General features: G+C 34.4%; 1 protein-coding gene across 2 annotated transcripts in view; it reads left to right on the top strand.

Annotated features, from left to right (window-relative positions):
* The first annotated feature begins 591 nt into the window (after positions 1 to 591).
* The window catches only part of LOC306888290 (1-phosphatidylinositol 4,5-bisphosphate phosphodiesterase gamma-2-like), a 24775-nt gene continuing 2898 nt past the window's right edge, over positions 592 to 22468 (top strand). The window contains exons 1-29 of one of the 2 annotated variants that reach the window (XM_079446488.1): positions 592 to 969; positions 2388 to 2590; positions 4385 to 4537; positions 4956 to 5049; positions 5158 to 5205; positions 5296 to 5380; positions 5592 to 5675; positions 6100 to 6143; positions 6236 to 6296; positions 6430 to 6531; positions 6608 to 6726; positions 6831 to 6916; positions 7076 to 7193; positions 7966 to 8134; positions 8226 to 8321; positions 8432 to 8518; positions 8600 to 8781; positions 10285 to 10485; positions 10641 to 10760; positions 14216 to 14396; positions 15281 to 15349; positions 15679 to 15788; positions 16882 to 16972; positions 17104 to 17170; positions 17259 to 17419; positions 17687 to 17789; positions 18411 to 18614; positions 20544 to 20683; positions 20810 to 20921. In XM_079446488.1, coding sequence (XP_079302614.1) covers positions 2407 to 2590; positions 4385 to 4537; positions 4956 to 5049; positions 5158 to 5205; positions 5296 to 5380; positions 5592 to 5675; positions 6100 to 6143; positions 6236 to 6296; positions 6430 to 6531; positions 6608 to 6726; positions 6831 to 6916; positions 7076 to 7193; positions 7966 to 8134; positions 8226 to 8321; positions 8432 to 8518; positions 8600 to 8781; positions 10285 to 10485; positions 10641 to 10760; positions 14216 to 14396; positions 15281 to 15349; positions 15679 to 15788; positions 16882 to 16972; positions 17104 to 17170; positions 17259 to 17419; positions 17687 to 17789; positions 18411 to 18614; positions 20544 to 20683; positions 20810 to 20921 — 3271 coding nt within the window. In that variant the 5' untranslated portion in view covers positions 592 to 969; positions 2388 to 2406. Of the gene's footprint in view, positions 2121 to 2387; positions 2591 to 4384; positions 4538 to 4955; positions 5050 to 5157; positions 5206 to 5295; positions 5381 to 5591; positions 5676 to 6099; positions 6144 to 6235; positions 6297 to 6429; positions 6532 to 6607; positions 6727 to 6830; positions 6917 to 7075; positions 7194 to 7965; positions 8135 to 8225; positions 8322 to 8431; positions 8519 to 8599; positions 8782 to 10284; positions 10486 to 10640; positions 10761 to 14215; positions 14397 to 15280; positions 15350 to 15678; positions 15789 to 16881; positions 16973 to 17103; positions 17171 to 17258; positions 17420 to 17686; positions 17790 to 18410; positions 18615 to 20543; positions 20684 to 20809; positions 20922 to 22468 lie in introns of both variants that reach the window. The other variant, XM_079446489.1, reaches the window with a different exon arrangement.

Raw genomic sequence — 22468 nt, 5'->3', positions numbered from 1 at the left:
TGCTTGAGTTCCCAGCATGCATCCTAATATCAATATAATATGCAGATAACTTTGAGTTATTCATATTATTTAACCACGAGCAATCCTAAACCATAATGCTCTACAACATCAATTTTGGTATATAGAGATTAAGCTTTTCAGGAGTAATTTTTACAGTTAGTTACCATGGTAATATTTTGTCATTTTTTTCACATACACTTGTTAAATATGTAACTTAACTGCCTCTGTGCACTTTTCATGCATTCTTAATGCAAATGAACAGAGGAATGCACTGGAAAAGAAGCGATGGATAAGAAAAGCACAGGACTTAAAAGCGAAGTTTATTCGCATGCTTAAAGAAATAACTAACCTTTGGGTACTCTGTCATTAAAATAATTTCGGACGAACAAATTTCCTCTATAAGCCAGCGCCCAGCTGCTTTCATTTTCATATCACCTCAGGCTATATTTAGAACACTTATAGACTTAAAAACTGCTTTAGGACATCCAGTTTGCATTTAGAGTCATACGTTTAGTTTGACAGAGTCATTTTGTTACAGAATATGAAAAAAAAAAAAAAAAAAACACTAAAGAGAAAAAGACGTGATGTCATGATGACGTAGAATGGCAACATGCCACTTTGATCAACCTGAACACACTCGTCACTGAAATACACGCTTTTCCTCGCGTTTTTGGACTAATTCACATTTGCAGTAGCGCACAAAAGTTTGATAGAGTAGCGCACACATCGCTCTCTCTTCCCTGGGGATTTTGCATAGATAATTTTGCTTCCGGATTTTTTTATTCTCAGTATGTTCTCTTCACTTCCTTGTGTTTAACGAATAGAGGAACTGACCACATTGTGACTAGACTAATCTTAGATTTTATTTTATGGTTTTAAAAGTACTGCATTAGGCTATTTTTTATATTTTTAAAATGAGAATTAGTTTGATTACAGCAGGTGTTCATTAATTTTCTTCTCTAAACTTGGGTGAGTATTTTAATTTATTTGGGTGTTTGCATCACGGGGTGTTACAGCAGCTGTTTATGTATGTAAACTTTTGATTTAAAGGCTTACATTTTGTATTAAATCACTGATCAAGTTTAAGGAGTTTTATAAAACTAAATAGAATAGGATATAAATACGAAGCTAAAGGGAAAACTGTTATAATTTGCATAAAGATGCACAATAAATAAGGTGCAAAATAGTTTCAGTGGGCTACAAAAAAGTAAATTCTGCAAGAGCAGGTCTGCCTCCACAGCCTCTTGTTGTTAATGATAACAATCACATATTGTATTTACAGTTAAGACAAACTTGGATGTGGCAGGTCCATATTCTTACCCTGTTGAGCAACAGACCTTCGTTTATTCTTATCTTGAGTTTGTCAATCTACATTGATTCTCGGTTTGTTATTTAAAGTTTTATCTTGGCGCTTGTTTAAATGTCAGGAAAGAGTGGTTTCTCTGTCTCTTTCACACAGAAAGCTCAAAATGGAAGAATGGAGGGTGTGGGTGATGTACAAAGGTTTCTGAATGGAAACCACATTGAGTTTACTGGGTTAATACGTTACTTTTACAGAGGGACTTGCTTTGGGACACTTCCACCGTAGGCTACTCATTTGCAATGCAAATATAGGCTTCTATGGGGAACCAGACATGAAACATCTATTTTGCTTGCCATGGTTGAATGGTTTGGAAAACTGACTCTAAAAGGTGCACTGTTTAGTCACAGATAACTGCTTGTCATATTCCTCTTTAGGTGGTGATTATTTCTATTATCAGAGCTGGCAAGCCACATGCATGGTTGGGAAATTACAGTATTAACGTTGTCGTCTCCGTAAATTGTTCTTCTTTAAACCCAAAACTTATGTAAAGACAGAATTGATCTAGCAAATTCTGTTTCATAAACACCACTGTAACTGCAGGTTCACCTAAAAATGCTTAATTACTTATCCTCATGTCATTCCAAACTTGTATGACTTTCTTTCATCTGTAGAATACAAAACATATCATTTTTGTCCATATAATGAAAGACACGGGTCCAAACCATTGAATGGACAATGAACCACAGACATTCAAAATATCTCCTTTTGTGTTCCAGAGAAGAAAGAAAGTCAAAAAAGGTTTTGAAACGACATGACGGTGAGTAAATGATGCCAGAATTTTCATTTCTGGATTTACTAGTTATTTAATGTTTGATTTGATCCATGCATTATCTTGAATATTTAAATATGAGATAGTCCATCGTGTTTAGATATTCAAAGTACAGACATTTTTTTGCCATGTCATTCAGTTGTAAATAAAGCAGACCTGCTATAAGAAACAACATAAGTTACATGAGGCTACATGTGTACCTGCTGCCACACACACTGCAATAAGTAACTTTCTGCGGCCGTTTGTATTTGCCAGTGTGCGACCAAAGGCAGTGATGGCAGGCTGCGTTCAGCAGGGAGACCTGACCGAGTACAAGAAGAGTCTCATTAAGCGGGACTTGGAGATGGGGATAGTGATGACCGTGTTTAGACAGAGGATGGAGAGGCTTACCGTGCAGGTCATTATGGAGACGCGACAGGTGGCCTGGTCGCGCACTGCTAACAAGACAGAAGGAGTGTGTGAGTGTCTTCCCTCAAGCTTATTTCTCACATTTACTCTTTATTTTTATCTGTATGATGACTTTAGTGTTTCCAGTGTCATGCCTCAGCATTTAAGCTACAGAAGCTTTATGATTAAAGTTAACTAGGCAATTTAGAACAGTACTTTGTTGTTTAAAGTGATTGCTCACAATTGGATGTTACAAATATTTGGACATATGAAGTGATATTGCATTATATAACAAAATTAAACTAAGTGGCATTTTCATTAAACAAATTCATTTAGCGGGTGATTTTATCCAGGATCATCACAAAAATTATCAACGATATTTGACTCGTACAAAAAAAAAAGTATATACAAAATTTATAATTTTAAGGAATGTTTATTTTAAAGGGAAAACGAGTTAAAGTAGGTTGATTATAAAATTTTTTTTTGTAAGTTGTTTTTTCTACAGAATTACATTATTGTTCAAAAGTTTGGAATCGGTAAGATTTTTAAAAATGTTTTTGAAAAAGACTCTTATGCTCACCAAGAGTGGCTTTATTTGATATAACAATAATACAAGAAATATTGTGAAATATCATTACAATTTAAAATAACTGTTTTATATAAGTAACATTTCTTATTTTTATCAGTGTCTGAGGTTTTGATGCTGAATATTTTTGTGGAAAACTGTGATTTTTTTTTTTTAAACTTCTTTGATGCATAAAAAGTTGAAAATAACAGCATTTATTGAATAGAAATGGTTTGTTACAATGTAAAGGTCTTTACTTTAACTTTTGATCAATTAACGAATCCTTGATGAAAAAAATTAATTGTACGTATCCCAAACTTTTGAAGCGCAGCGTAAATCACTAAAAGTTTTTATATAACAATCATCTGACAGAAAAAAAAGGATAGTGAGATGAACTGACCATAAAATTTGAACATTCCAGGATGATCGGTTCAATAACAGAGAGCTTATTTCAGACAGTAGTCATGGTCTGTGTCTCAAATTCAAGTGAGCTACTTTGCTGTCTTAATATCTGCATGGGCAGCAACAATTCTAACACATATGGTACCATGATCTTGTAGGAGAACACTTTTTGGCAGTGGCTGTTTGGTGGTTGCCAGTAATTACAGGAATCTGTAGTGCCATCACACTCCTCACAACATCTCTCTCGCCCTCTAAAGTGCCACTCACAGTTTTTCTTGCAGTTCCCACACACTTTATTTGCTACTTTTTTTTCCCTCTCCACCTAATCTTTCATACATGACTAGTGCATGACTAGTGTGTACTCTTACTTGCTGATCATGACAACGTCATGCACCTTGTCATGGTGTTTCAGATATTCATATAGTGACATCAATTTATGTATTCAAAACACTTCCCCAGAAGAATTTTCAGTTGTTTGTTTTTATAAGATCTGAGCCAGTGTTATTGTAGTATTATATACTATTATGGTATTTATTCATATTTTAAATGAACTGAAAATTTAAAAATAAAAGCTTTAATTTTAAGTTTAGTTTAACTTAAGTCGTTTTTATATTTCTATTTAGCTTTAATTTAGGTTTCTTTGTTCAATTAAGTTTAGTTTCTGTAATTTTCAAAATTATATTATTTTATTTTAGTTAGGTGGCAACATAAAACTTTTAACTTTTCCCTCTATTTATATTTTATTTTATTTTGTTTTTATTTATAGTAGAAATCATTTTAGTTAACAATAACGACACTAATGTGGGTTGATTGATACTGTCAGTTTGTGTCTGAGTTACTGTCTTGAGTACTGTACTTGTATATGTTTATGTTACATGATGCAATCTCATTTTTGCAGTGGACCTTTTTGAGATCCGGGAAGTACGAGCAGGAAAAAACTGCAAAGACTTTGATCGATTCAAGGACAGCAAGGATAAATATATAGACCCCAACTCATGCTTTACTATATTCTATGGCTCTCAGTTTGTTCTCAACACTCTCAGTCTGGGTGGTATGTGTGTCTTCTTATGCAGTTTACATGTTCTAACTAAAAATATAATTATAATTGTAATTAAATCACTTTATTGTCATTCCACCATATGCCTACATTTAAAATGATATATGCACATTATGAGATATAAATATATAATATGTATGTGATGTGCATGATGGATAATTATACTGCAGCATCTGACTGTTGTGAGGATGATAATAGACTATTCAAGGAGGTACTTCCTCTCTTTCAATATACGTTTTAGATTCATTTGATATGAAGCCGTATTTTCCTTTCCTGTGTTGATGTATAGTTTATTCTTTGGCTTGTTAAGAAATGACTGTCAAAGGAAGCAAATTTTGGGTTCCTGAAATGATCTGAAGAGGAAAAACTAGCTGCATTGTTTTTAGCGCTGAAAGCATTTGTTGTTCCACAGCTGATTCAGTGGAGGATGCAGAAAAATGGCTGACAGGATTGGAGTTACTCAGACAGGAGACATTAGCGGCTTACACACCAGACATTATAGAGAGGTACACACACACACACACACACACATACAGATAGTGTACCTTGTGTATCCATAAACCACAACACAAATCATGTGTTTGTTTCATTCTCTGTTTTTTCCTCTACTGTAGTTGGCTGAGGAAGCAGATGTACTCGGTTGATCAAACAAAGAAAAACAGGTTCTCCTCTTTCTCTTTCACCTTCTTCTCAACCAGTCTCATTTTAGTTTCTGTCTCACCTCATTAATGATTATTTTCTCTCTCTCACAGCATCACCCTGAAAGAGCTCAAGTCTCTGTTGCCACAGATGAACTTTAAAATACCAGGTGGACGTTTTTTGAAGGACAGAATTGCGGTATAAATGATACATTGTATACATATTATCTTGACGGAAGTGTATGCTTTGCATCATATGGAAAACTTTATGGCAGCTGAGTGGGAACATTTCCTCTCCTAAAGTTTTTCAGATGATCATCTGTTTATCCATAAGTTTTTACATTTTTTCTTGTTTTAAGTCACGTGTAGTTAATGGCTTTGCTCTGAAAGTGTCAACTTTCTAATTTCAGGTGGTGGGAGCAAAGAAAGAAGTTCTGGATTTTGAGCAATTTCACAAATTCTACAATCTTTTGATGTTTGAAAACCAAAAGATGGTAAGTATGCAGTTTAGTTGTGCTGAAAAGTTTGGGTAGTAAAAAGTACAGTAAAACAGTCATATTGTGAAATATTATTACAATTTAAATTAGCTGTTTTCTATTTGAATATATTTTAAAATGTAATTTATTCCTGTGATGGCAAAGCTGAATTTTCAGCAGCCGTTACTCCTATCTTCAGTGTCACATGACCCTCCAGAAATCATTCTGATGCTAATTTGGAGCTCAATGAACAATTCTTGTTATTAGCCATTTTTTCTTTTCTTAAGTTGTGCTGCTTGCCAGTTGCCATTTTTAATGCAATGCATATTTTTTCAGTGGTCTTTGATTAATAGAATGTTATAAAAAGAACAGGATTGTAAAATGTAAAAGTCTTTAATTTTCTAGTATCATCTATAGAGTATGTTGTTTGTCATTTTGTTAGATTCTAGATGAGTTTAAAAAGGAGACGTGTGCTTTCATCATTGGGTAAGAAACTGTCAAAACATTGTTCTTTAAATGTGTCATGAGGTCATTTTAATGTTCTCCTTACTGAGTGTTTTGTATGTTTTTGTCTGCAGTAACAGCGATCAGCCTTTTCAACTCTGCGATTTCCAAAGATTTCTTTTATTTCATCAGAGAGTAAGACTTTCTGCTTATCCATTCATCTAATCATATATATATATATATATATATATATATATATACCAACCAAATATATCAATTTCATTCAAATACTATTTCAGACACTTAATACTGTGAATTTATTTTGTAGGAGTCTTGGGCCAACAATGCAAATCAAGTCCGAGAGCTAATGACCATCTTCATTGATGACACCATGAGGAAGACCAACGATCCGGCCTTTACTGTTGAAGAGGTATGGGTCTTAGAGATGTTTACTTTATGTAAACTTTAGGTGATGTGTTTTAAGAGCTTTCTTTCTGTCTTTCTAGTTCCTCAGTTTTCTCTTCTCCAAAGAGAACTCGATTTGGGATGAGAAGTTCTCCGAGATTTGCCCGCTGGACATGAACAATCCTCTGTCTCACTACTGGATCAACTCTTCTCACAACACGTCAGTGCTGCAGTTCTTCATGCTCATGACACACAAACAGCAGCTCCTCCTCTTCATGATCAACTTCCTGTGTTACTTCATGTGTTTTGCTTTTTTTTCCACAGATATTTGACTGGAGATCAACTGCGCAGTGAGTCTTCAACAGAAGCTTACGTGCGCTGCCTGAGGCTGGGCTGCCGCTGTGTTGAGTGTCAGTGAACCATACCCTCATTTCTTAATAAATATTCTGTTGAACTAATGCAAGTCCTTTTCGGCTTCATTTTGTGCATAGATAATGCATTGATAAGATTGTTCTGAAATCGGTGGGAGTCAGTCTGATGACCTTAATGTTTCTTTTTTTCCAATGCAGTGGACTGCTGGAATGGTCCTGATGAACCTATTATATACCACGGCTGGACCAGAACCTCCAAGATTAAGTTTAAGGATGTGGTGAAGGCCATCAATGATCATGCTTTTGCAACATCTGAGTTAGTCATCAACATCACACACATTTACACATTTATTTGTGAGGTTTTGTCATTTCACCGAAATGTTAGACGAAATTAATTTTACAAAACCTTTCAAGAACAAACCAGGGTCCCATCCGTCCCAAAATGTACAGAAATAAGCAAATATATTTGCATAAAGAAAATTAAATCTATTTTCAGGAACACTAATATATATATATAATTTTTTTTTTTTTGCATTGTGACATTTGTATTGTTATTTTGTATTATTACCCCTAAATTTGCATTACTGCCGCATGAATAAATAATAATGAACAATAATATATTATTTTAAATGTCAAGTGTTATACAGCAAGGGTAATATTTGTTGTACTACCTTTAATTAATGCTAATTGATTATTTTTTTTTTTTTTACAGATTTAGTAAATAATTTAATGAGAATACCATTGAGAATGTTTATAATTGCATTACAATAATAAGAATGTGGGGTTAAAATGTGCCTGTTTATAATGAGAATACTGTTACAATGCACAAAAGTCTAAATGGTCCTTAATATAGCTTTCATTTGTTTTTATGCAAAATATATTTTCTTAATTTTTGTTTTGATTTTAAGATTAAATGTGACCTGTACATGAATTTTCTGTACATGAAGTGTCTTCACTTTTTGTCTGCTTTTTTGTTACTGAAGTAATTTTTAAAATCAAAATAATTAAAAATGAAATTTTTGCACACAGTGCCTCTAGAAATGTGCAGTATTCTTGAAGTATGTTTATGAACATGTCACTGTTGGCAGGTATCCTCTGGTGCTGTCCATAGAAGAACACTGTGACCTCAAGCAGCAAAAGATGATGGCTCAGGTGTTCAAAGATGTTTTCCAAGACAAGCTTCTAACCGAGCCGCTGGAACCAGAAGCAGAACAACTGCCGTCACCAACCCAACTCAAGGGCAAGATCATCATCAAGGTAGAGAAGCTTCATTGGAAAATCCTGCAATTGATGTGTCTTTGATTTTACAATGCAATCCAAAGCCATGCAATCTTGCTTTTTCATACAGCACAAGAAACTGAATATTGATGAGACCTTTAGCAAAAAGGACGTACGGAAAGGAGATAAACAGGGAGAGCTCTTCATCTGGGATCCAATCGATGAGGTGCCGGAGTCCAGTGAATGCTATCACAGGCTTGTGTGATTGTTTGATCTTATTCCAGTCGCCTTACTTGATTATGATTGCAATTTCTTTATGACTGTGTCCATGTACAGAGATGGTACAAGCACTACTGTGTGATCGAGAACAAGACATTGTATTATGCTGAGGAGAATGAACTACTAGAGGAAGACGTTGGAAAGGTGAAATACTGAGGCTCCATTTTGAAAAATGAAAAATCTCATAAATTAAAGGTATTCACTGTGTAATTCACCTCTCCTCAGTCACCTCAGGGTGGTACAGAGCTTCATCAGTCAGAGCCCTGGTTTCATGGGCGGATGTCAGAGGGCAGACAGACAGCCGAGAGACTGCTGCAGGAATATTGTGCAGATTCGGGTGGAGTTGACGGGACATTTCTGGTGCGGGAGAGCGACACCTTCGTCAATGATTGCACCCTCTCATTCTGGTAATGTTGGCCTGCTCTACACTTTAGAGAGAGAAGAGGGATGGTTTTTCATATCGTGTTTTATTTTATTTATCATCTTTAATTTATACTTTTCAAATGGAAGAAATAGGGAAAAGGCTGAATATGCAGTTTATATGGGTCAGTCTTGCTATGCAGTATATTTTCATGTCCTGTCACAATCTGGCAGTTGTTAAAGATTGAACTCAAAATCATATTAGTGACATTTCTTATTAATGCAATTAGTACTGTTAATTAGGAACATGTAGCACAATTTCACTATAAAGTCAACATGGGGTAAATTTGTAATAATTTTACTATAGTTTGAGTGGTAAAAATGTCCTTGTGGCAAAAAGTGTTTCCTTAATGACACATTTTTCTTGACCTCACAGGAATTGATTGTATTATATTTGTTGGGTGGAAGCAAAAGCACAAACATTGATATGTTTTAGCCATGAATTAAATGATTAAAAAAATTAATTCCGTCCTATCTGATTTTAAAGGGGTCATATGATGTTGCTAAAAAAGAACATTATTATGTGTATTTAGTGTAATGCAATGTGCTTATGTGGTTCAAGGTTCAAAAAACATTATTTTCCACATTTATACTGTACCTTATTGTTGCTCCTCTATGCCCAGCCTTTCTGAAACACGTCGATTTTTACAAAGCTGATCGTTCTGAGAAGCGAGGTGGGCTCTGATTGGCCAGCTATCAGTGCGTTGTGATTGGCCGAATACCTCAAGCATGTGACGGAAATGTTACGCCCCTTACCATGTTTTGATGCCGTGTCCCGGCACGACGAGACTAAAAAAATAAAAACCATTATAAATGAGGGATTTGTTGCATTCAGTGAGGACATAATTACTGATTATAATGACTCGTAAGGTCTTTTTAACACGTTGCGCTGCGTAAACATAACACAATGTCTGCATTTGTGATCGTAGAAATGGCAAACAAGCACTACTCAAAAACACTGCTCAAAACTCGCGTTTGAATAGTCAGTAGCAAATTCTTTAAATATCGAAACGTACTTTTACAGGCTGAGAGTCAGAAGCACCAGACTGTCCTGGCGACGTTGGAATTGCCCCACTTTATAGTGTTCACAGCCATTCATAGTGTTCACATTGTAGGCTACTTTATGCAAATTTAAGTCATATATTACATTAATTTTACTTCTTTAATTTGGGCATGACAGTATTACACAGAAAGTGACAATATTGGGTGGGGAACAAAACAGTATAAACATCAATACATTTTAGCATTAAATTTGAGTTTTGAATTTAAATTGGATCATTCTTTTTTTAATCCTAATAATTTCTGAAAGAAATGCCATTTAATAGAAATCATTTCATTATAATAAAAGCATATTATTTTTTATAAGTTTCATAAAGTGCTGCTTCATAAGAATGATCCATATGGTTCATGTTAATAGTTTTTCGTCTTTGCTCACAAATGCACAGAAATGCACATTTTGCTAAATTAAATTCTCTGTGTGGTCCTTACAGGCGCAGCGGACGAGTTCAACATTGTCGAATCCGTTCCTGCTTAGAAGGAGGCCACACTGTCTATTTCCTCACAGACAACCTGCACTTCCCCAGTGTGTACGCGCTTATCCAGTATTACAGAGAAAACCCTCTCCGCTGTCAGGATTTCAACCTGCGCCTCACTGAAATTGTGCTTCGACCAGACCAGCACCTGCAAGAAGGGTAAGTCGATACTTGACATGCACAAACAAACTTCATGGTGTTAACCACATCCCTGCCAGCAGGGCTGTAGAAGACCATGTAGACAGCTTCTTTTAACGCTCACGAGTGTCTGCAGACACACCGTACACGTGAAACTGTGGTTTTCTTGTCTTTAGGTGGTTTTACAGTAACTTGAGTCGGGGGGAGGCAGAGGACTATCTCATGAGGATCCCTCGAGATGGAGCCTTCCTCATCAGACAGAGAGAAGATTCAGAATCTTATGCCATCACCTTCAGGTGCTACTCTTTGTTTTTCGTCTCAATTGACAAAAATCTGGAGTAGAAACTATTTTCACTCAGAAAATGCTAGTATATTTCACAATCAATTAAAAGGAAATGTCAAGGAACACACTGAATTACATGTGAAATTTTCTTGTAAAACATAGTCCAGTCATTTTTGCTTTGCTTACAATATCTTTTTTTACAGTGTAGCAGTGCTTGCTAAAATCCTTTTTTTTTTTTTATGCATACAATTATTATTTTTTAAAAATACCTATAATTATAATTTTTTTAAAATACATAACCTATAGTAATAAACTCAAATATTTTAAGTTTCCATCTACATCATATTATGAATCACGTGGTTTGCTGAGGAGAGATGTGCTATTGCTAATATTATTATTATTATTATTGATTATACCTATGGTTTAATGATCAAACGGAAGGTAACACTTTATAATAACTTTCATTAATAAATCATTAACCAACATTATGTAATGCTTAATGGATCATTATATATTCACATATCTAGAAACATTAAATAATGTGTTTATTAATAAATATATTAAACATTACCTAATAATTAACATTTCATGGAAATTAAAATGCTTACAAATGTCATTAAACTTCTAATTCATAATATGATCATGCACATCTTGAAAATCTACAAATGAATTGAACAGATGTTATCCAATGATTAAAAGCTTTTGTTAAAGCACACTTGCTGCTGTTGAGGTGTGATACGGGTAGAGTTAGGGGCAGGTTTGGTGGTATGGGTTGGGTAAGGGGTCAACAGTGTACAGGGGTCAGTTTGATTACTATAAGGGAACATGATTCAATCTGACTATATTGCATTATTTTTATAAATGATAAATTAAGTATTTTCTTGAACATTTGCCCCCCCCCCCCATTGATTTTTAATGATTAACAATAGTATACTAATATAAAATAATATAATATTGCACCCAAATTGCAATGTGGGTAATGTCTTTACCAAGCATTTAGCTAAAGCTAACCACCCTTTACACAAACGTTGGTACAGTAGCTAAAAGTCAAATGATGAATAGTCTCACCTTTAGATTGGGTACTTCAAAAACATGAACAAATGATTAATAAATGATTCGTAAAGATGTGAAATTAGGGTAAATTTTGGTCATTTTGCCATCAATGAACGTTATATTTGCCCATGAACGTACTAATGATTAGTAACTGTCTACAAACATTTGATGAAGAGTTTCCACTTTAGATTGGGTACTGCAAAAACATTAACAAATAATTAATAAATTATTTAAGATTTAACAAAAAAAGACCAAATATATAACCTTTACAGACTGTGATTATGATTTGATGAATATATTAACATGAATAGTTTGTGAAGTGCTTAAAATGAATAATTAAGTAATATTTTCACACCATTTTTAAATGTATAAATGAGAATTAGCTAATATGTGAACTGAAATTTAATGACACGTGTAAGCCTTTAACAGTACATTAACAAATAAACCTGTAATCAATGTGTAATTTCTGTCAAAATCATTTCAAGATTAAAAAAAAAAAAGCATGATCATATGAATTGAAAGTTTAATGACATAAGCATTTCAGTTTACAATAAACTCAAAGGTTAAAGATCATATTTCATCTAAACATCAACATTTGGTAGATTGATTTTAACTGAACAGTTGTAAGGTATAGATCTATATATACTGTGTGTGTGTGTGTGTATGTATGTGTATATATATATATATATATATATATATATATATATATATATATATATATATATATATATATATATATATATATATATATATCTATATATACATACACACACACACACTGTATATATAGATCTATACCTTACAACTGTTCAGTTAAAATCAATCTACCAAATGTTGATGTTTAGAAATTTGCTCATGTTACTGAGAAAAAAACGTGTAATTAAAGTACAGTTACTTATGAAAATGTTAAGGATTGCAAAGGGGGTTACATCTGATTTTTTTCCCACATACAGATTTAATTGATTTCTTTCATAAATTGCAGTGCCTGCTCTAAAATATTAGAGAAGTTTATAACATGTCTTTCCAATAACTCTTATATTTCCTATATGGGTTTATGTATATGCTTTATTTTTTTAAGATTACACTTTTTTTTCTAAGGCATTGTTAGACCCAGTGTTTAAATATTTGATTTCAAAACATTATCATAGCTATTAAATAATTTCTTATGATTTTAAATCTGTATTTAACCTCAGCATTTTATTTAAAGTAAGTCTGATTTTGTGTTGGCTGTGTTTCAAAGGGGACATCGGATGCCCATTTTCCACAAGGTGGTATGATTCATTAGGGTCTTCTTGAAATGGTCTCAGTGGTCGTGTAAAACAACACCCTTTTACCTTGTCAAAAACGGCTCCGTTCGCACTGACTCGTTTCGGTGCATATCTCTTTACATGCTAATGAGCACTGCTCACCCTCCCCCTCTCTTCTGTGGAAGTGATCCATCCTTGAGTTTTAACTTTTTAACAAAACCTGCCTTGAATTGTCCCTCATTCAGAAAACAGTCTGGAGTAAAATGATTTGCACAGCCAGGCATAAACGAATTTAGTGAAAGTGAAAGTGACCTGTGGTTGAGTATAGTGACCCATATTCGGAATTTGTGCTGTGCATTTAACCCATCCAAGTGCACACACACTGTAGTGAACACAAACACCATGAACACACACCCGGAGCGGTGGGCAGCCATAATGCTGCGGCAGCTACTGAGAAAAAATGTTACAGTTACTGAGAGAAATTGTGTGATATTGATCTTGAGTATAGATACACTTAAGTACAATCTTGATACACTTTATTTTAAGTAGCTTATGCCTGTGAACTTACATTTGTAATTACGTTGTATAATGTCTGCAACACATGTAACAATCTTTTGGTTGCAAAAGTTGCTGTGTAACAGACTCGGCCTATTACATATGTGTAACAGTAGCTGCTTATTACATCTATATAATTACAAACTGCAAGTACAGGCTGTTCCATAACTTAGTTACATGGTAAGTACATTTTATTGCATGTAAGTACAACGGCTACTACTAAGTACTTAACTAGGTAATTACTCTGTATTTTGGACACCTTAAAATAAAGTGTTACCAAAATTTCTTTTAAAATGAGCATTTTTCTCAGGCTCCTACAGTGTTTGTTCAGTTATTTCACTTTAATGGCAATGAAAAGAACCTATTTATTGCCATTAAAGTGAAATTACTTAACCTACACATAGGAGCCTGATAAAACGGCACTGAGTTTTTTTTTTATTAATTAAATATTTTCTAGAAAGAAAATGCGTTCAGAAGCTCAATTGATCAATTTCATAAATTCAGAATTGGGGCTGAAGACCCACAGTAGCTTGTTGGTGGTGGTGGTGTTTTTGTTATTTAATGTAATAATTATTGCAATTCATGGATTTATTTTTTACTTTTGCTGAAACAGAGGTGAAGGGATGGTGAAGCACTGCCGGATACACAAAGAGGGATCCATGTACGTGCTGGGCACCTCCAGCGAATTTGAGAGCCTGATGGAATTAGTGGACTATTTCCGAAAGAAGCCGCTCTATCGGAAGATCAAACTACGCTACCCGGTCACACCAGATCTGGTGGAACGCTTCAGTTCGGTAAGTAATAAAGCAACATAATAAATCTATTTTGGTGCAGAGCAGACAAGAGGATACTTTTCTAGAGTTCACTTAAAACGTTGTCAGCTGCGGGCTGTACTGAACACTGTGCAATGATTGTACAACAATTTGTCTTTGCGTGCAGCATCTGTATGCACTCTTCAAAGGGAACAAGGGCAAGTGCACCTCTTTCTTTGCTAAGGCCACAGTTTGCATGTTACACTTGCATGCTTTCATCTCTAGTAACTCTGTTGGTCTCTTCTCCTTTTTCCAATCAAAGTTCAGGCCAAAGGTTCTGATTTAGCAGAAGTATAGTGCACATGTGTCATTGTATGGTATAAATGTTTAGTAAGACATATTATACTAAAAATGTCTTTTTAATTATAATATTTTTCACTTCCTATGCTAATGTTTTTTTCTTTTTTGCCCTCTTCCTGTGGCTAGTATTACGTTTATGCATCCTCTCACCACATAACACATTTTTCCTGCTGTCACAGCCTGAAAGAGCAACTAAACTAAATGAGGACCTTAACTGCACCAAAAATTATTGCGATTAATTACAGAAAACTGTCTGATTAATATATTTATGACTTTTTATATATACACACGTATAATATATATGTAGGCATATATACACACACACATATATATATAAATGAACTCTTCATATATAAATATATATAAACTTTTTAGGGTACTTCTATTCAGTTGCCGCTTGATTTTTAATATTGATCTTGAAGCAAAATCAGTTTGCAGAACCACTGATCTAGAATACTGAATGTTCACTGATCTGACACATTATTTAAAATGTATAGATTTTGTTTGGTTAAAGTTTAATGTGCAGGGAGAAAAGTCTAAGAAATGTTTTATGTCTTTCTTTACAGATAACCATATCTGCTTCGCTTTATGATTCTAAACAGTACGTGGAGGCCAACGAGATAGAGCCGTCTCTGGTAAGCACTTTGAAGAGCAAACACAGCTCCTGCGAGTTAGCATGCACAAGAGGTCATCTCCTGTGGGCTGGGGAGGAAGTGGTGGCGCTGGCTATCTCTTTCTCTCACATAGGAAACTGATCGACTCGAAAGAGGAAATGCAGCCTGGCTAAAAGAGCGATGTCATGTTTAGTTTGTATGTCATATGTGTTTCATGTTTCTAGCTCGAAAGTAATTCACAAATTCCTTTAAGGAAAATGTATTTTAGTGAACTGCTGAAGGCTTGTATGGGTTGCCTCAGTACTGTTGCAGATTTGTAGCAAGATTAAACACATTTTGTTGTGTTGCAGCCACATAGCACAGTGAAGGCCCTCTATGACTACAGGGCCATGCGGCCGGATGAACTCACCTTTTGTAAGGGCGTATTGATCCATAATGTGACCAAGGAGGCAAACGGATGGTGAGATTATTTGCAAATTTTGTAGATAATAAACAATAAATGCACTGTTTAGCTTTGTGAAAATTATACATAATTTATATTTTAAAATGTAATTTATTCCTGTGATGGCAAAGTTGAATTTTCAGCAGCATATCTTCAGTGTCACATAATCCTCCAGAAATCATTCTAATATGATGATTTTCTGCTCAAGAAACATTTATTATTATCAATGTTGAGAACAGTTGTGCTGCTTAATACATTTTTAAAGTTTCTTTGGTGAATTTAAAGTTAAAAATAACAGTATTTATTTGACTTTACTGTCACTTTTGATCAATTTAATGTGTTGTTGCTGAATAAAAGTAGTAACAAAAAAATCCTACTTACCCTAAATTTTTGAATGGAAGTGTATGTCAAAGAATACTATAATTTGTGACCTTGGTCCTCAAAAATAAGGGTAATTTTTTTCAAAATTGAGATTTATGCATCATCTAAAAGTTGAATAAATAAGCTTTCCATTGATTATATGGTTTGTTATGATTGGACAGTATTTGGCCGAGATACAACTATTTGAAAATCTGGAATCTGAGGGTGCAAAAAAATCTAAATATTGAGAAAATCACTTTAAAAATTGTCCAAATGAAGTTCTTTGCAATGCATATTACTAATCAAAACTTAAGTTTTGAAATATTTACAGTAGGAAATTTACAAAATATCTTCATGGAACTTGATCTTTACTTAATATCCTAATGATTTTTGCCATAAAAGAAAAATCTACAATTTTGACCAATACAATGTATTTTTGGCTATTGCTACAAATATACCCCAGCGACTTAAGACTGGTTTTGTGGTCCAGGGTCACATTTTACCATGGCTCATGTCCATAAAACATATCGGTCATCATGGTATTATCATGGTAGATTGTCCATGTTACTTTTCTGTTAATGTTGATTTGTGATACATAGTTGCATTAACGAATGTTTATCAGGAAAGATTGTCTTATTCATGTTATTTCACTCTCTTATGACACTATCAGGTATTTAAAAAAAACACAGGGTGATTTTAATTGATTAAATTTGATAAGTTAACCAACATTTAATATTCCCAATCCCAACAGGTGGAAAGGAGACTATGGTGGAAAACTGCAGCACTATTTCCCTTCAAATTATGTAGAAGAAGTTGCCAATGCATCTGAGGGAGGTTACCAGGTAAAGAATATTACAAATTTGCATATTTGACACCACAGATATGTAATTTAGTGCTAATAAGTGCATTATTTTGCATGCCTATTTGCTTAAATACATAGAGAATATCTTGATTCAAAGATGTTCTCTTTCAGGGCGATGAGGAAAATCCGTTAGGTGACTTATGTAAAGGAATAGTGGACATCTCGAAGTGTACTGTCGGTAAGATTATTTATCTTCTGAGTCACCTGAGCACCTGTACATTACATGTTTTTGTAATGGTATTTTGCACTCTTTTCGCCATTTCCAGTTCGTTCAGCCAAACATGCCAAGCCTGTGGTGGTAACGCTGCAGGATAAGGAGAATAAAGACATGCCGTTTGATTTGGCCACTGAGACCACCGAGGAGCTGTACGAGTGGTATCAGGTGGCCTGGGACATCACACAGAGAGAAGAAAACCGAGAGTTTGAGGTCTCACACACTCTGTTTACTTGTCCTAAATAGGGAAAACTGGGGCTAGTTGTCACACAGGGACATTCTCACAAGGTTTTGAGTCACTCATCCTGTAAATATAGTTGAAGTTGTTTAGTTGAAGCCAGACAGATTGAGGGGGTGTTTAAATGCTAGGCGGAGCCCTAAAAGCACATTTAACCATTGACATTTTAAGTACAAAGTCAAGTGTTTCAAGTATAATGTTGGGCTGGTGTTTATAAATGTTTACAATAAATTCTATTGCAGAAACAAAAGCAAAAGGAGGTTGAGTCCAGAGACGAGGTGGCCAGCGAGATGTCTGAAATAGTCGTTTACTGCCAGCCTCGCAGCAAAGACAAGGACCGCTTTGGTATGGCTAATTAAATATGAATTTATACATATTTACTTATACACTACTATTCAAAAAGGAAATTAATACTTTTATTCACCAAGGATGCATTAAACTGATCAAAAGTTACTGTAAAAACATTAAAAATGATAGATGTTTCAAATAAATACTGTTCTTTTGAACTTTCTTTTCATCAATGATTCCTGGAAAAACACAGCTTGCACAAAAATATTAAGCAGTACAACTGTTTTCAACATTGTTGAAAAACAATAATAAGAGAAGTTTCTTGACCAAATCAGCACATCATTAATGATTTCTGAAGGATCATGTGACACTGAAGACTGGATTACATTTACATTTTAATATGTAAAATGTAAAATTACATTTTAAAATATATTAAAATTATTATTATATTACATTTATATTTAAATTGTATCAAAAATAAAATATATATTTAAAAAACATTAAAAACAATTATTTTAAATTTTAATAATATTTTACAATATTACTGTTTTTCTGTATTTTTGGTCAAATATTTGTAGCCTTGAGACTTCTTTCAAAAACATTTAAATAAAAAATATAATGACATACAGTTTAGGAAGTAAACTGTAAATTAAAACTGTGATTGTCCTTCCCTATCAGATAATTATACCTACAAAGAGGTTCGGTCCTTCGTAGAAAATAAGATACCCTCCAGAAGCAAGTCGACTCAATTTATGTTGTATAACCGCAAGGCACTCAGCCGCGTCTACCCTAAGGGCCAGCGGGTGGATTCCTCCAACTATGATCCGTATCCTCTGTGGATGTGCGGCTGCCACATGGTGGCACTCAACTTCCAAACCGCTGGTGAGTATGAAGTTAAACATCTTTTTAGTTTATGGACAAACCACAAAGCTATCCATTAACATTCCCACTTTTCTCACTTGTATTTGTTTAGCTAACATACTGTATGACTGCACAGGAAGTATACGACCTTTGCTCTTGGGTACAATAAACTTCACATACATTTTATTTAGTCAAAATAAACTACTAGAAATAAAAGTCTGTCAATGCTGGCAGATAGTGTAATTATACCTGCAGGGGAAAACTACATCACACAAATTAGCCAACCTTTGACCCAAAATAGTAAACAAGGAAGTGAGGAGATTTACTCAGTGAAAGTTAATGTTTTATTGAAATACAAGTAGACATTTGTATAAAGGGGAAGAGAATTAGAAGGATGTAAGAAACATTAAAAATGTAATATTAAAAGAATAGTGTGATAATGAAAATAAGACATTATTTAAAGACAAAAATATGTAATAAAGGAAATGGCATGGGCTCAACCTGTGAGTGTAAGGAAAAGAAAACATGGTAATTGGTAACGCTTTATTTGGTCCCACTTTATAGTAGATGGCCTTAACTACTATGTACTTACATCAAACAATAAGTACAATGTACTTATTGTGTTCATATTGTGTTGCAAAACACTATTGCTGCTACTGAGGTGGGATATGGGTAAGGTTAGGGACAGGTTTGGTGGTATGGGTAGGTTTAAGGGTGGGTTAAGGTGTAAGGGATGGGTCAACAGTGTAATTATAAATGTAATTACAGAAATTAAATACAGATGTAATTACATATAGGTATGTTTAAAAATAGAACTACAATGTAATAAAATGTATGTACACAATAAGTGCATTGTATCAAATGATTAATTTAAATTAAGTACATAGTAGTTAAGGCCACCTAATATAAAGTGGGTCCCTTTATTTTGATAGTCCACTTTAGATATTCTACTAACAGTAAGTAACTTTGCAACTACATGTCAACCGTCTGCTTAATAACTTCTAACACTTTATTTTGATGGGTCCACAGCATACTGAGTATGGGAAACTTTGCAAGTATGTGTCAACTTATTCTACTAACCCTAAACCTATACCCTAACGGTCTACTCTGAGAGTTAGTAGACATGTAGTTGCAAATTAATGAGAATTAGTTGACATGTAGTTACAAAGTTAAGGCCACGTTCACACAGCAGCAGAATACGGTTGTCAGTTCTGTATTTGAGTCCTTAATACGGTTACTTTCACAGACAGTACGGTTATTTACGGGCATGACAACCGCATTCTGTAACCGAACTCACACCCGTAAATTTTCAGGACTCACAACTGCATTCTCGGAACACACGCGCTGTGTGAACGGAACAGGACTGGACAACTAGTTGTCTGTCACATCATACAGCGCGAGTGTTTCGTGTTTTCATGTGTTTTGAAAACTGAAAGTTTTAGATCCAGTCAGTTTTCCACTGGAGCTGCTCCCGTCAGTTTTGTGTTCTGTGCGTGATTCAAATGCTCTGCTCTCCACCCAAATTTAAAAGCGGCTGTCAATTAATGAAGATTTGACAAAGAACTTGCGGCTCCCTTGGACTCTTGTCATGTCAGAAAGTGATAAGACTTTAAGTTTTATGGACGTCGCCATCTTCGATTTTACTTTGGTCACATGGTTACTGGTAAGGAATACGGGTTTGACTCCCGTTGCGTGTTCATACAGACAGTATTCTAAACACAACTGTTAGCTGCTGTGTGAATGGGACATTTCGAGACTCACACCTGTAAAGAAAATGCGGTTGTCAATCCCAAAAACTGACAGTGTGAACGCACCCTTATAGTTAGCATAATGTATAAAGTGGACTATTGAAATAGTGTAACCGAAAACGTTACAGAGAACCATGATCCATAACAAATAGCATAGCATTTTTTCCTTATGTCTGAAAACAGTGTTTGCGTTTCTCCTCAGATAAGTACATGCAGCTGAACAGCGCCCTCTTCAGTCTGAATGGAGGCACGGGATATGTACTTCAGCCTGAGCTGATGCGCTGCGATTCGTATGACCCTCATCAGGAGAAGAAGAATATCAGATTTACTATCACCATTAGGGTAAAACATGAGCTTCATTCAAACAGAATAACATTCATTTTGTTCGAGTTTGAGAGCTGAACATTTTTTTTTTTTTTAAATAAAATAATTGAAAAGATTGTTGATGTTTTTTTTTCTGATACTCAGGTGATAGGAGCACGACATCTTCCCAAACCAGGACGAAGCATTGCCAGTCCCTTTGTGGAGATCGAACTGTGTGGCCAAACAGAGGACAACAAATTCAAGACTATCGTTTGCCGTAAGACAGTATTATTTTAGTATAATGAGATACTATCAGAGGCGTCATGTCCATTCAAAGTGAGGGGGCACATGCCAAGTGGATTTTGAATGCAGCTTCCAAAAGACAAAAAAAATAGCCGAATAATATTTTCTATATTTGATACAATCCCACCGGCATGATTAGCATCATATCATCAGCTGCTAAATTCAAATCTGTGTTCGCTGGCTGACGCTGAGCCAGATACAGATGCGTTTGTACAGCGCTAAATTTTAACCAATCACACACAATGCTGTTGAGTTTATGAATGCAATGACCAATCAGAGTTCAGGTGAGTCATCGCTGAAATGCCGGTGGTTTCTTCACTCGCTCGCTGACTGAATACCTCTTTCAGTGCAGATATGTGTATGAATCTGTAAGTAAGATATTAATTTCACAGAGTAACAGCTACGGTGATTTTAATGGGAGTTTTTGAGAGCGTTTGAACTCTAGACTGTCAGTGAAAATATTCTTTGATAATGTATGTTCTTTGCTCTCTTTCTGTACAATGAAAGTGTTATGATAAGTAGCCTAACTTTCAATGTTTTTAATATTCACTTTAAATATAAATTCAGTCATATTAAAAATATGTTATGGCATGACACCCATAACTGTTACTAAACAGACTACAAGCATAGTTAGACTACATGTCTCTTAACTATGCATAAATAGTTATATTAGGCTACTTTGACCATCATAATCTAGGTGACAATCGAGATATTTCATGATATAGTTCATGCGTTTGGGAATGTTTTGAATAAAAAGGAAAAAATAAATAAAACATAAGTGCTATTGTGGCTGCTGTGTCACTCGTGCCCCCTCAAAAATAATGAGTACATGACGCCTCTGGATACTATTTTTGTATCTGAATTATATTACATTTTAATTTTAGTTCAAATTTTTTGTTATATGTTTTTATCATTCATATCAGTTTTTGTTTTGACTTTTGATCTGTGGTTTTTATGAATTTTTTGTTTAGTTTTAGTTGGGAAATGTTACTTTGGCAACTAGCTTAAATAAGTTTTTAATATATTAACATTTATTGTATTTAAAGTAATGTTTTTTTTATATATATAATAAACCTGGTAAGATTTGGGAAAAGTAGGGAGTAAAAAGTCTTCTAGACTGATTTAATTTTCAAATGTTACAATCTTAATTAAAATGATTTTGATTTTTCAATCAAAATGTAACCATATAAACATAAAAAGCTAGATAATAAAAAGTTTGAAATATTAGCAAAATTAGCGCAATTTTTAACACACACACATACTTATACACACACACACACACACACACACACACACACACACACACAGTTAGGTCCATATATATTTGGACACTGACACAATTTTCATAATTTCGGCTCTGTATTCCACCAGAACAGAATTAAAAATACAGAATTGAAACAAATGAAACTGAAGTGCAGACTTTAAGCTTTAATTCAAGGGGTCGAACAAAAATATTACATAAAATGCTTAGGAATTGCAACCATTTTTATACACAGTCCCCCATTTTCAGGGCCTCAAATG

This window comes from Barbus barbus (assembly GCF_936440315.1).
Source record: "Barbus barbus genome assembly, chromosome: 22".
Classification (NCBI taxonomy): Eukaryota; Metazoa; Chordata; class Actinopteri; order Cypriniformes; family Cyprinidae; genus Barbus; species Barbus barbus.
The sequence above is the reverse complement of the archived record's forward strand: the minus strand, read 5'-3'. Positions and strand labels throughout refer to the sequence as shown.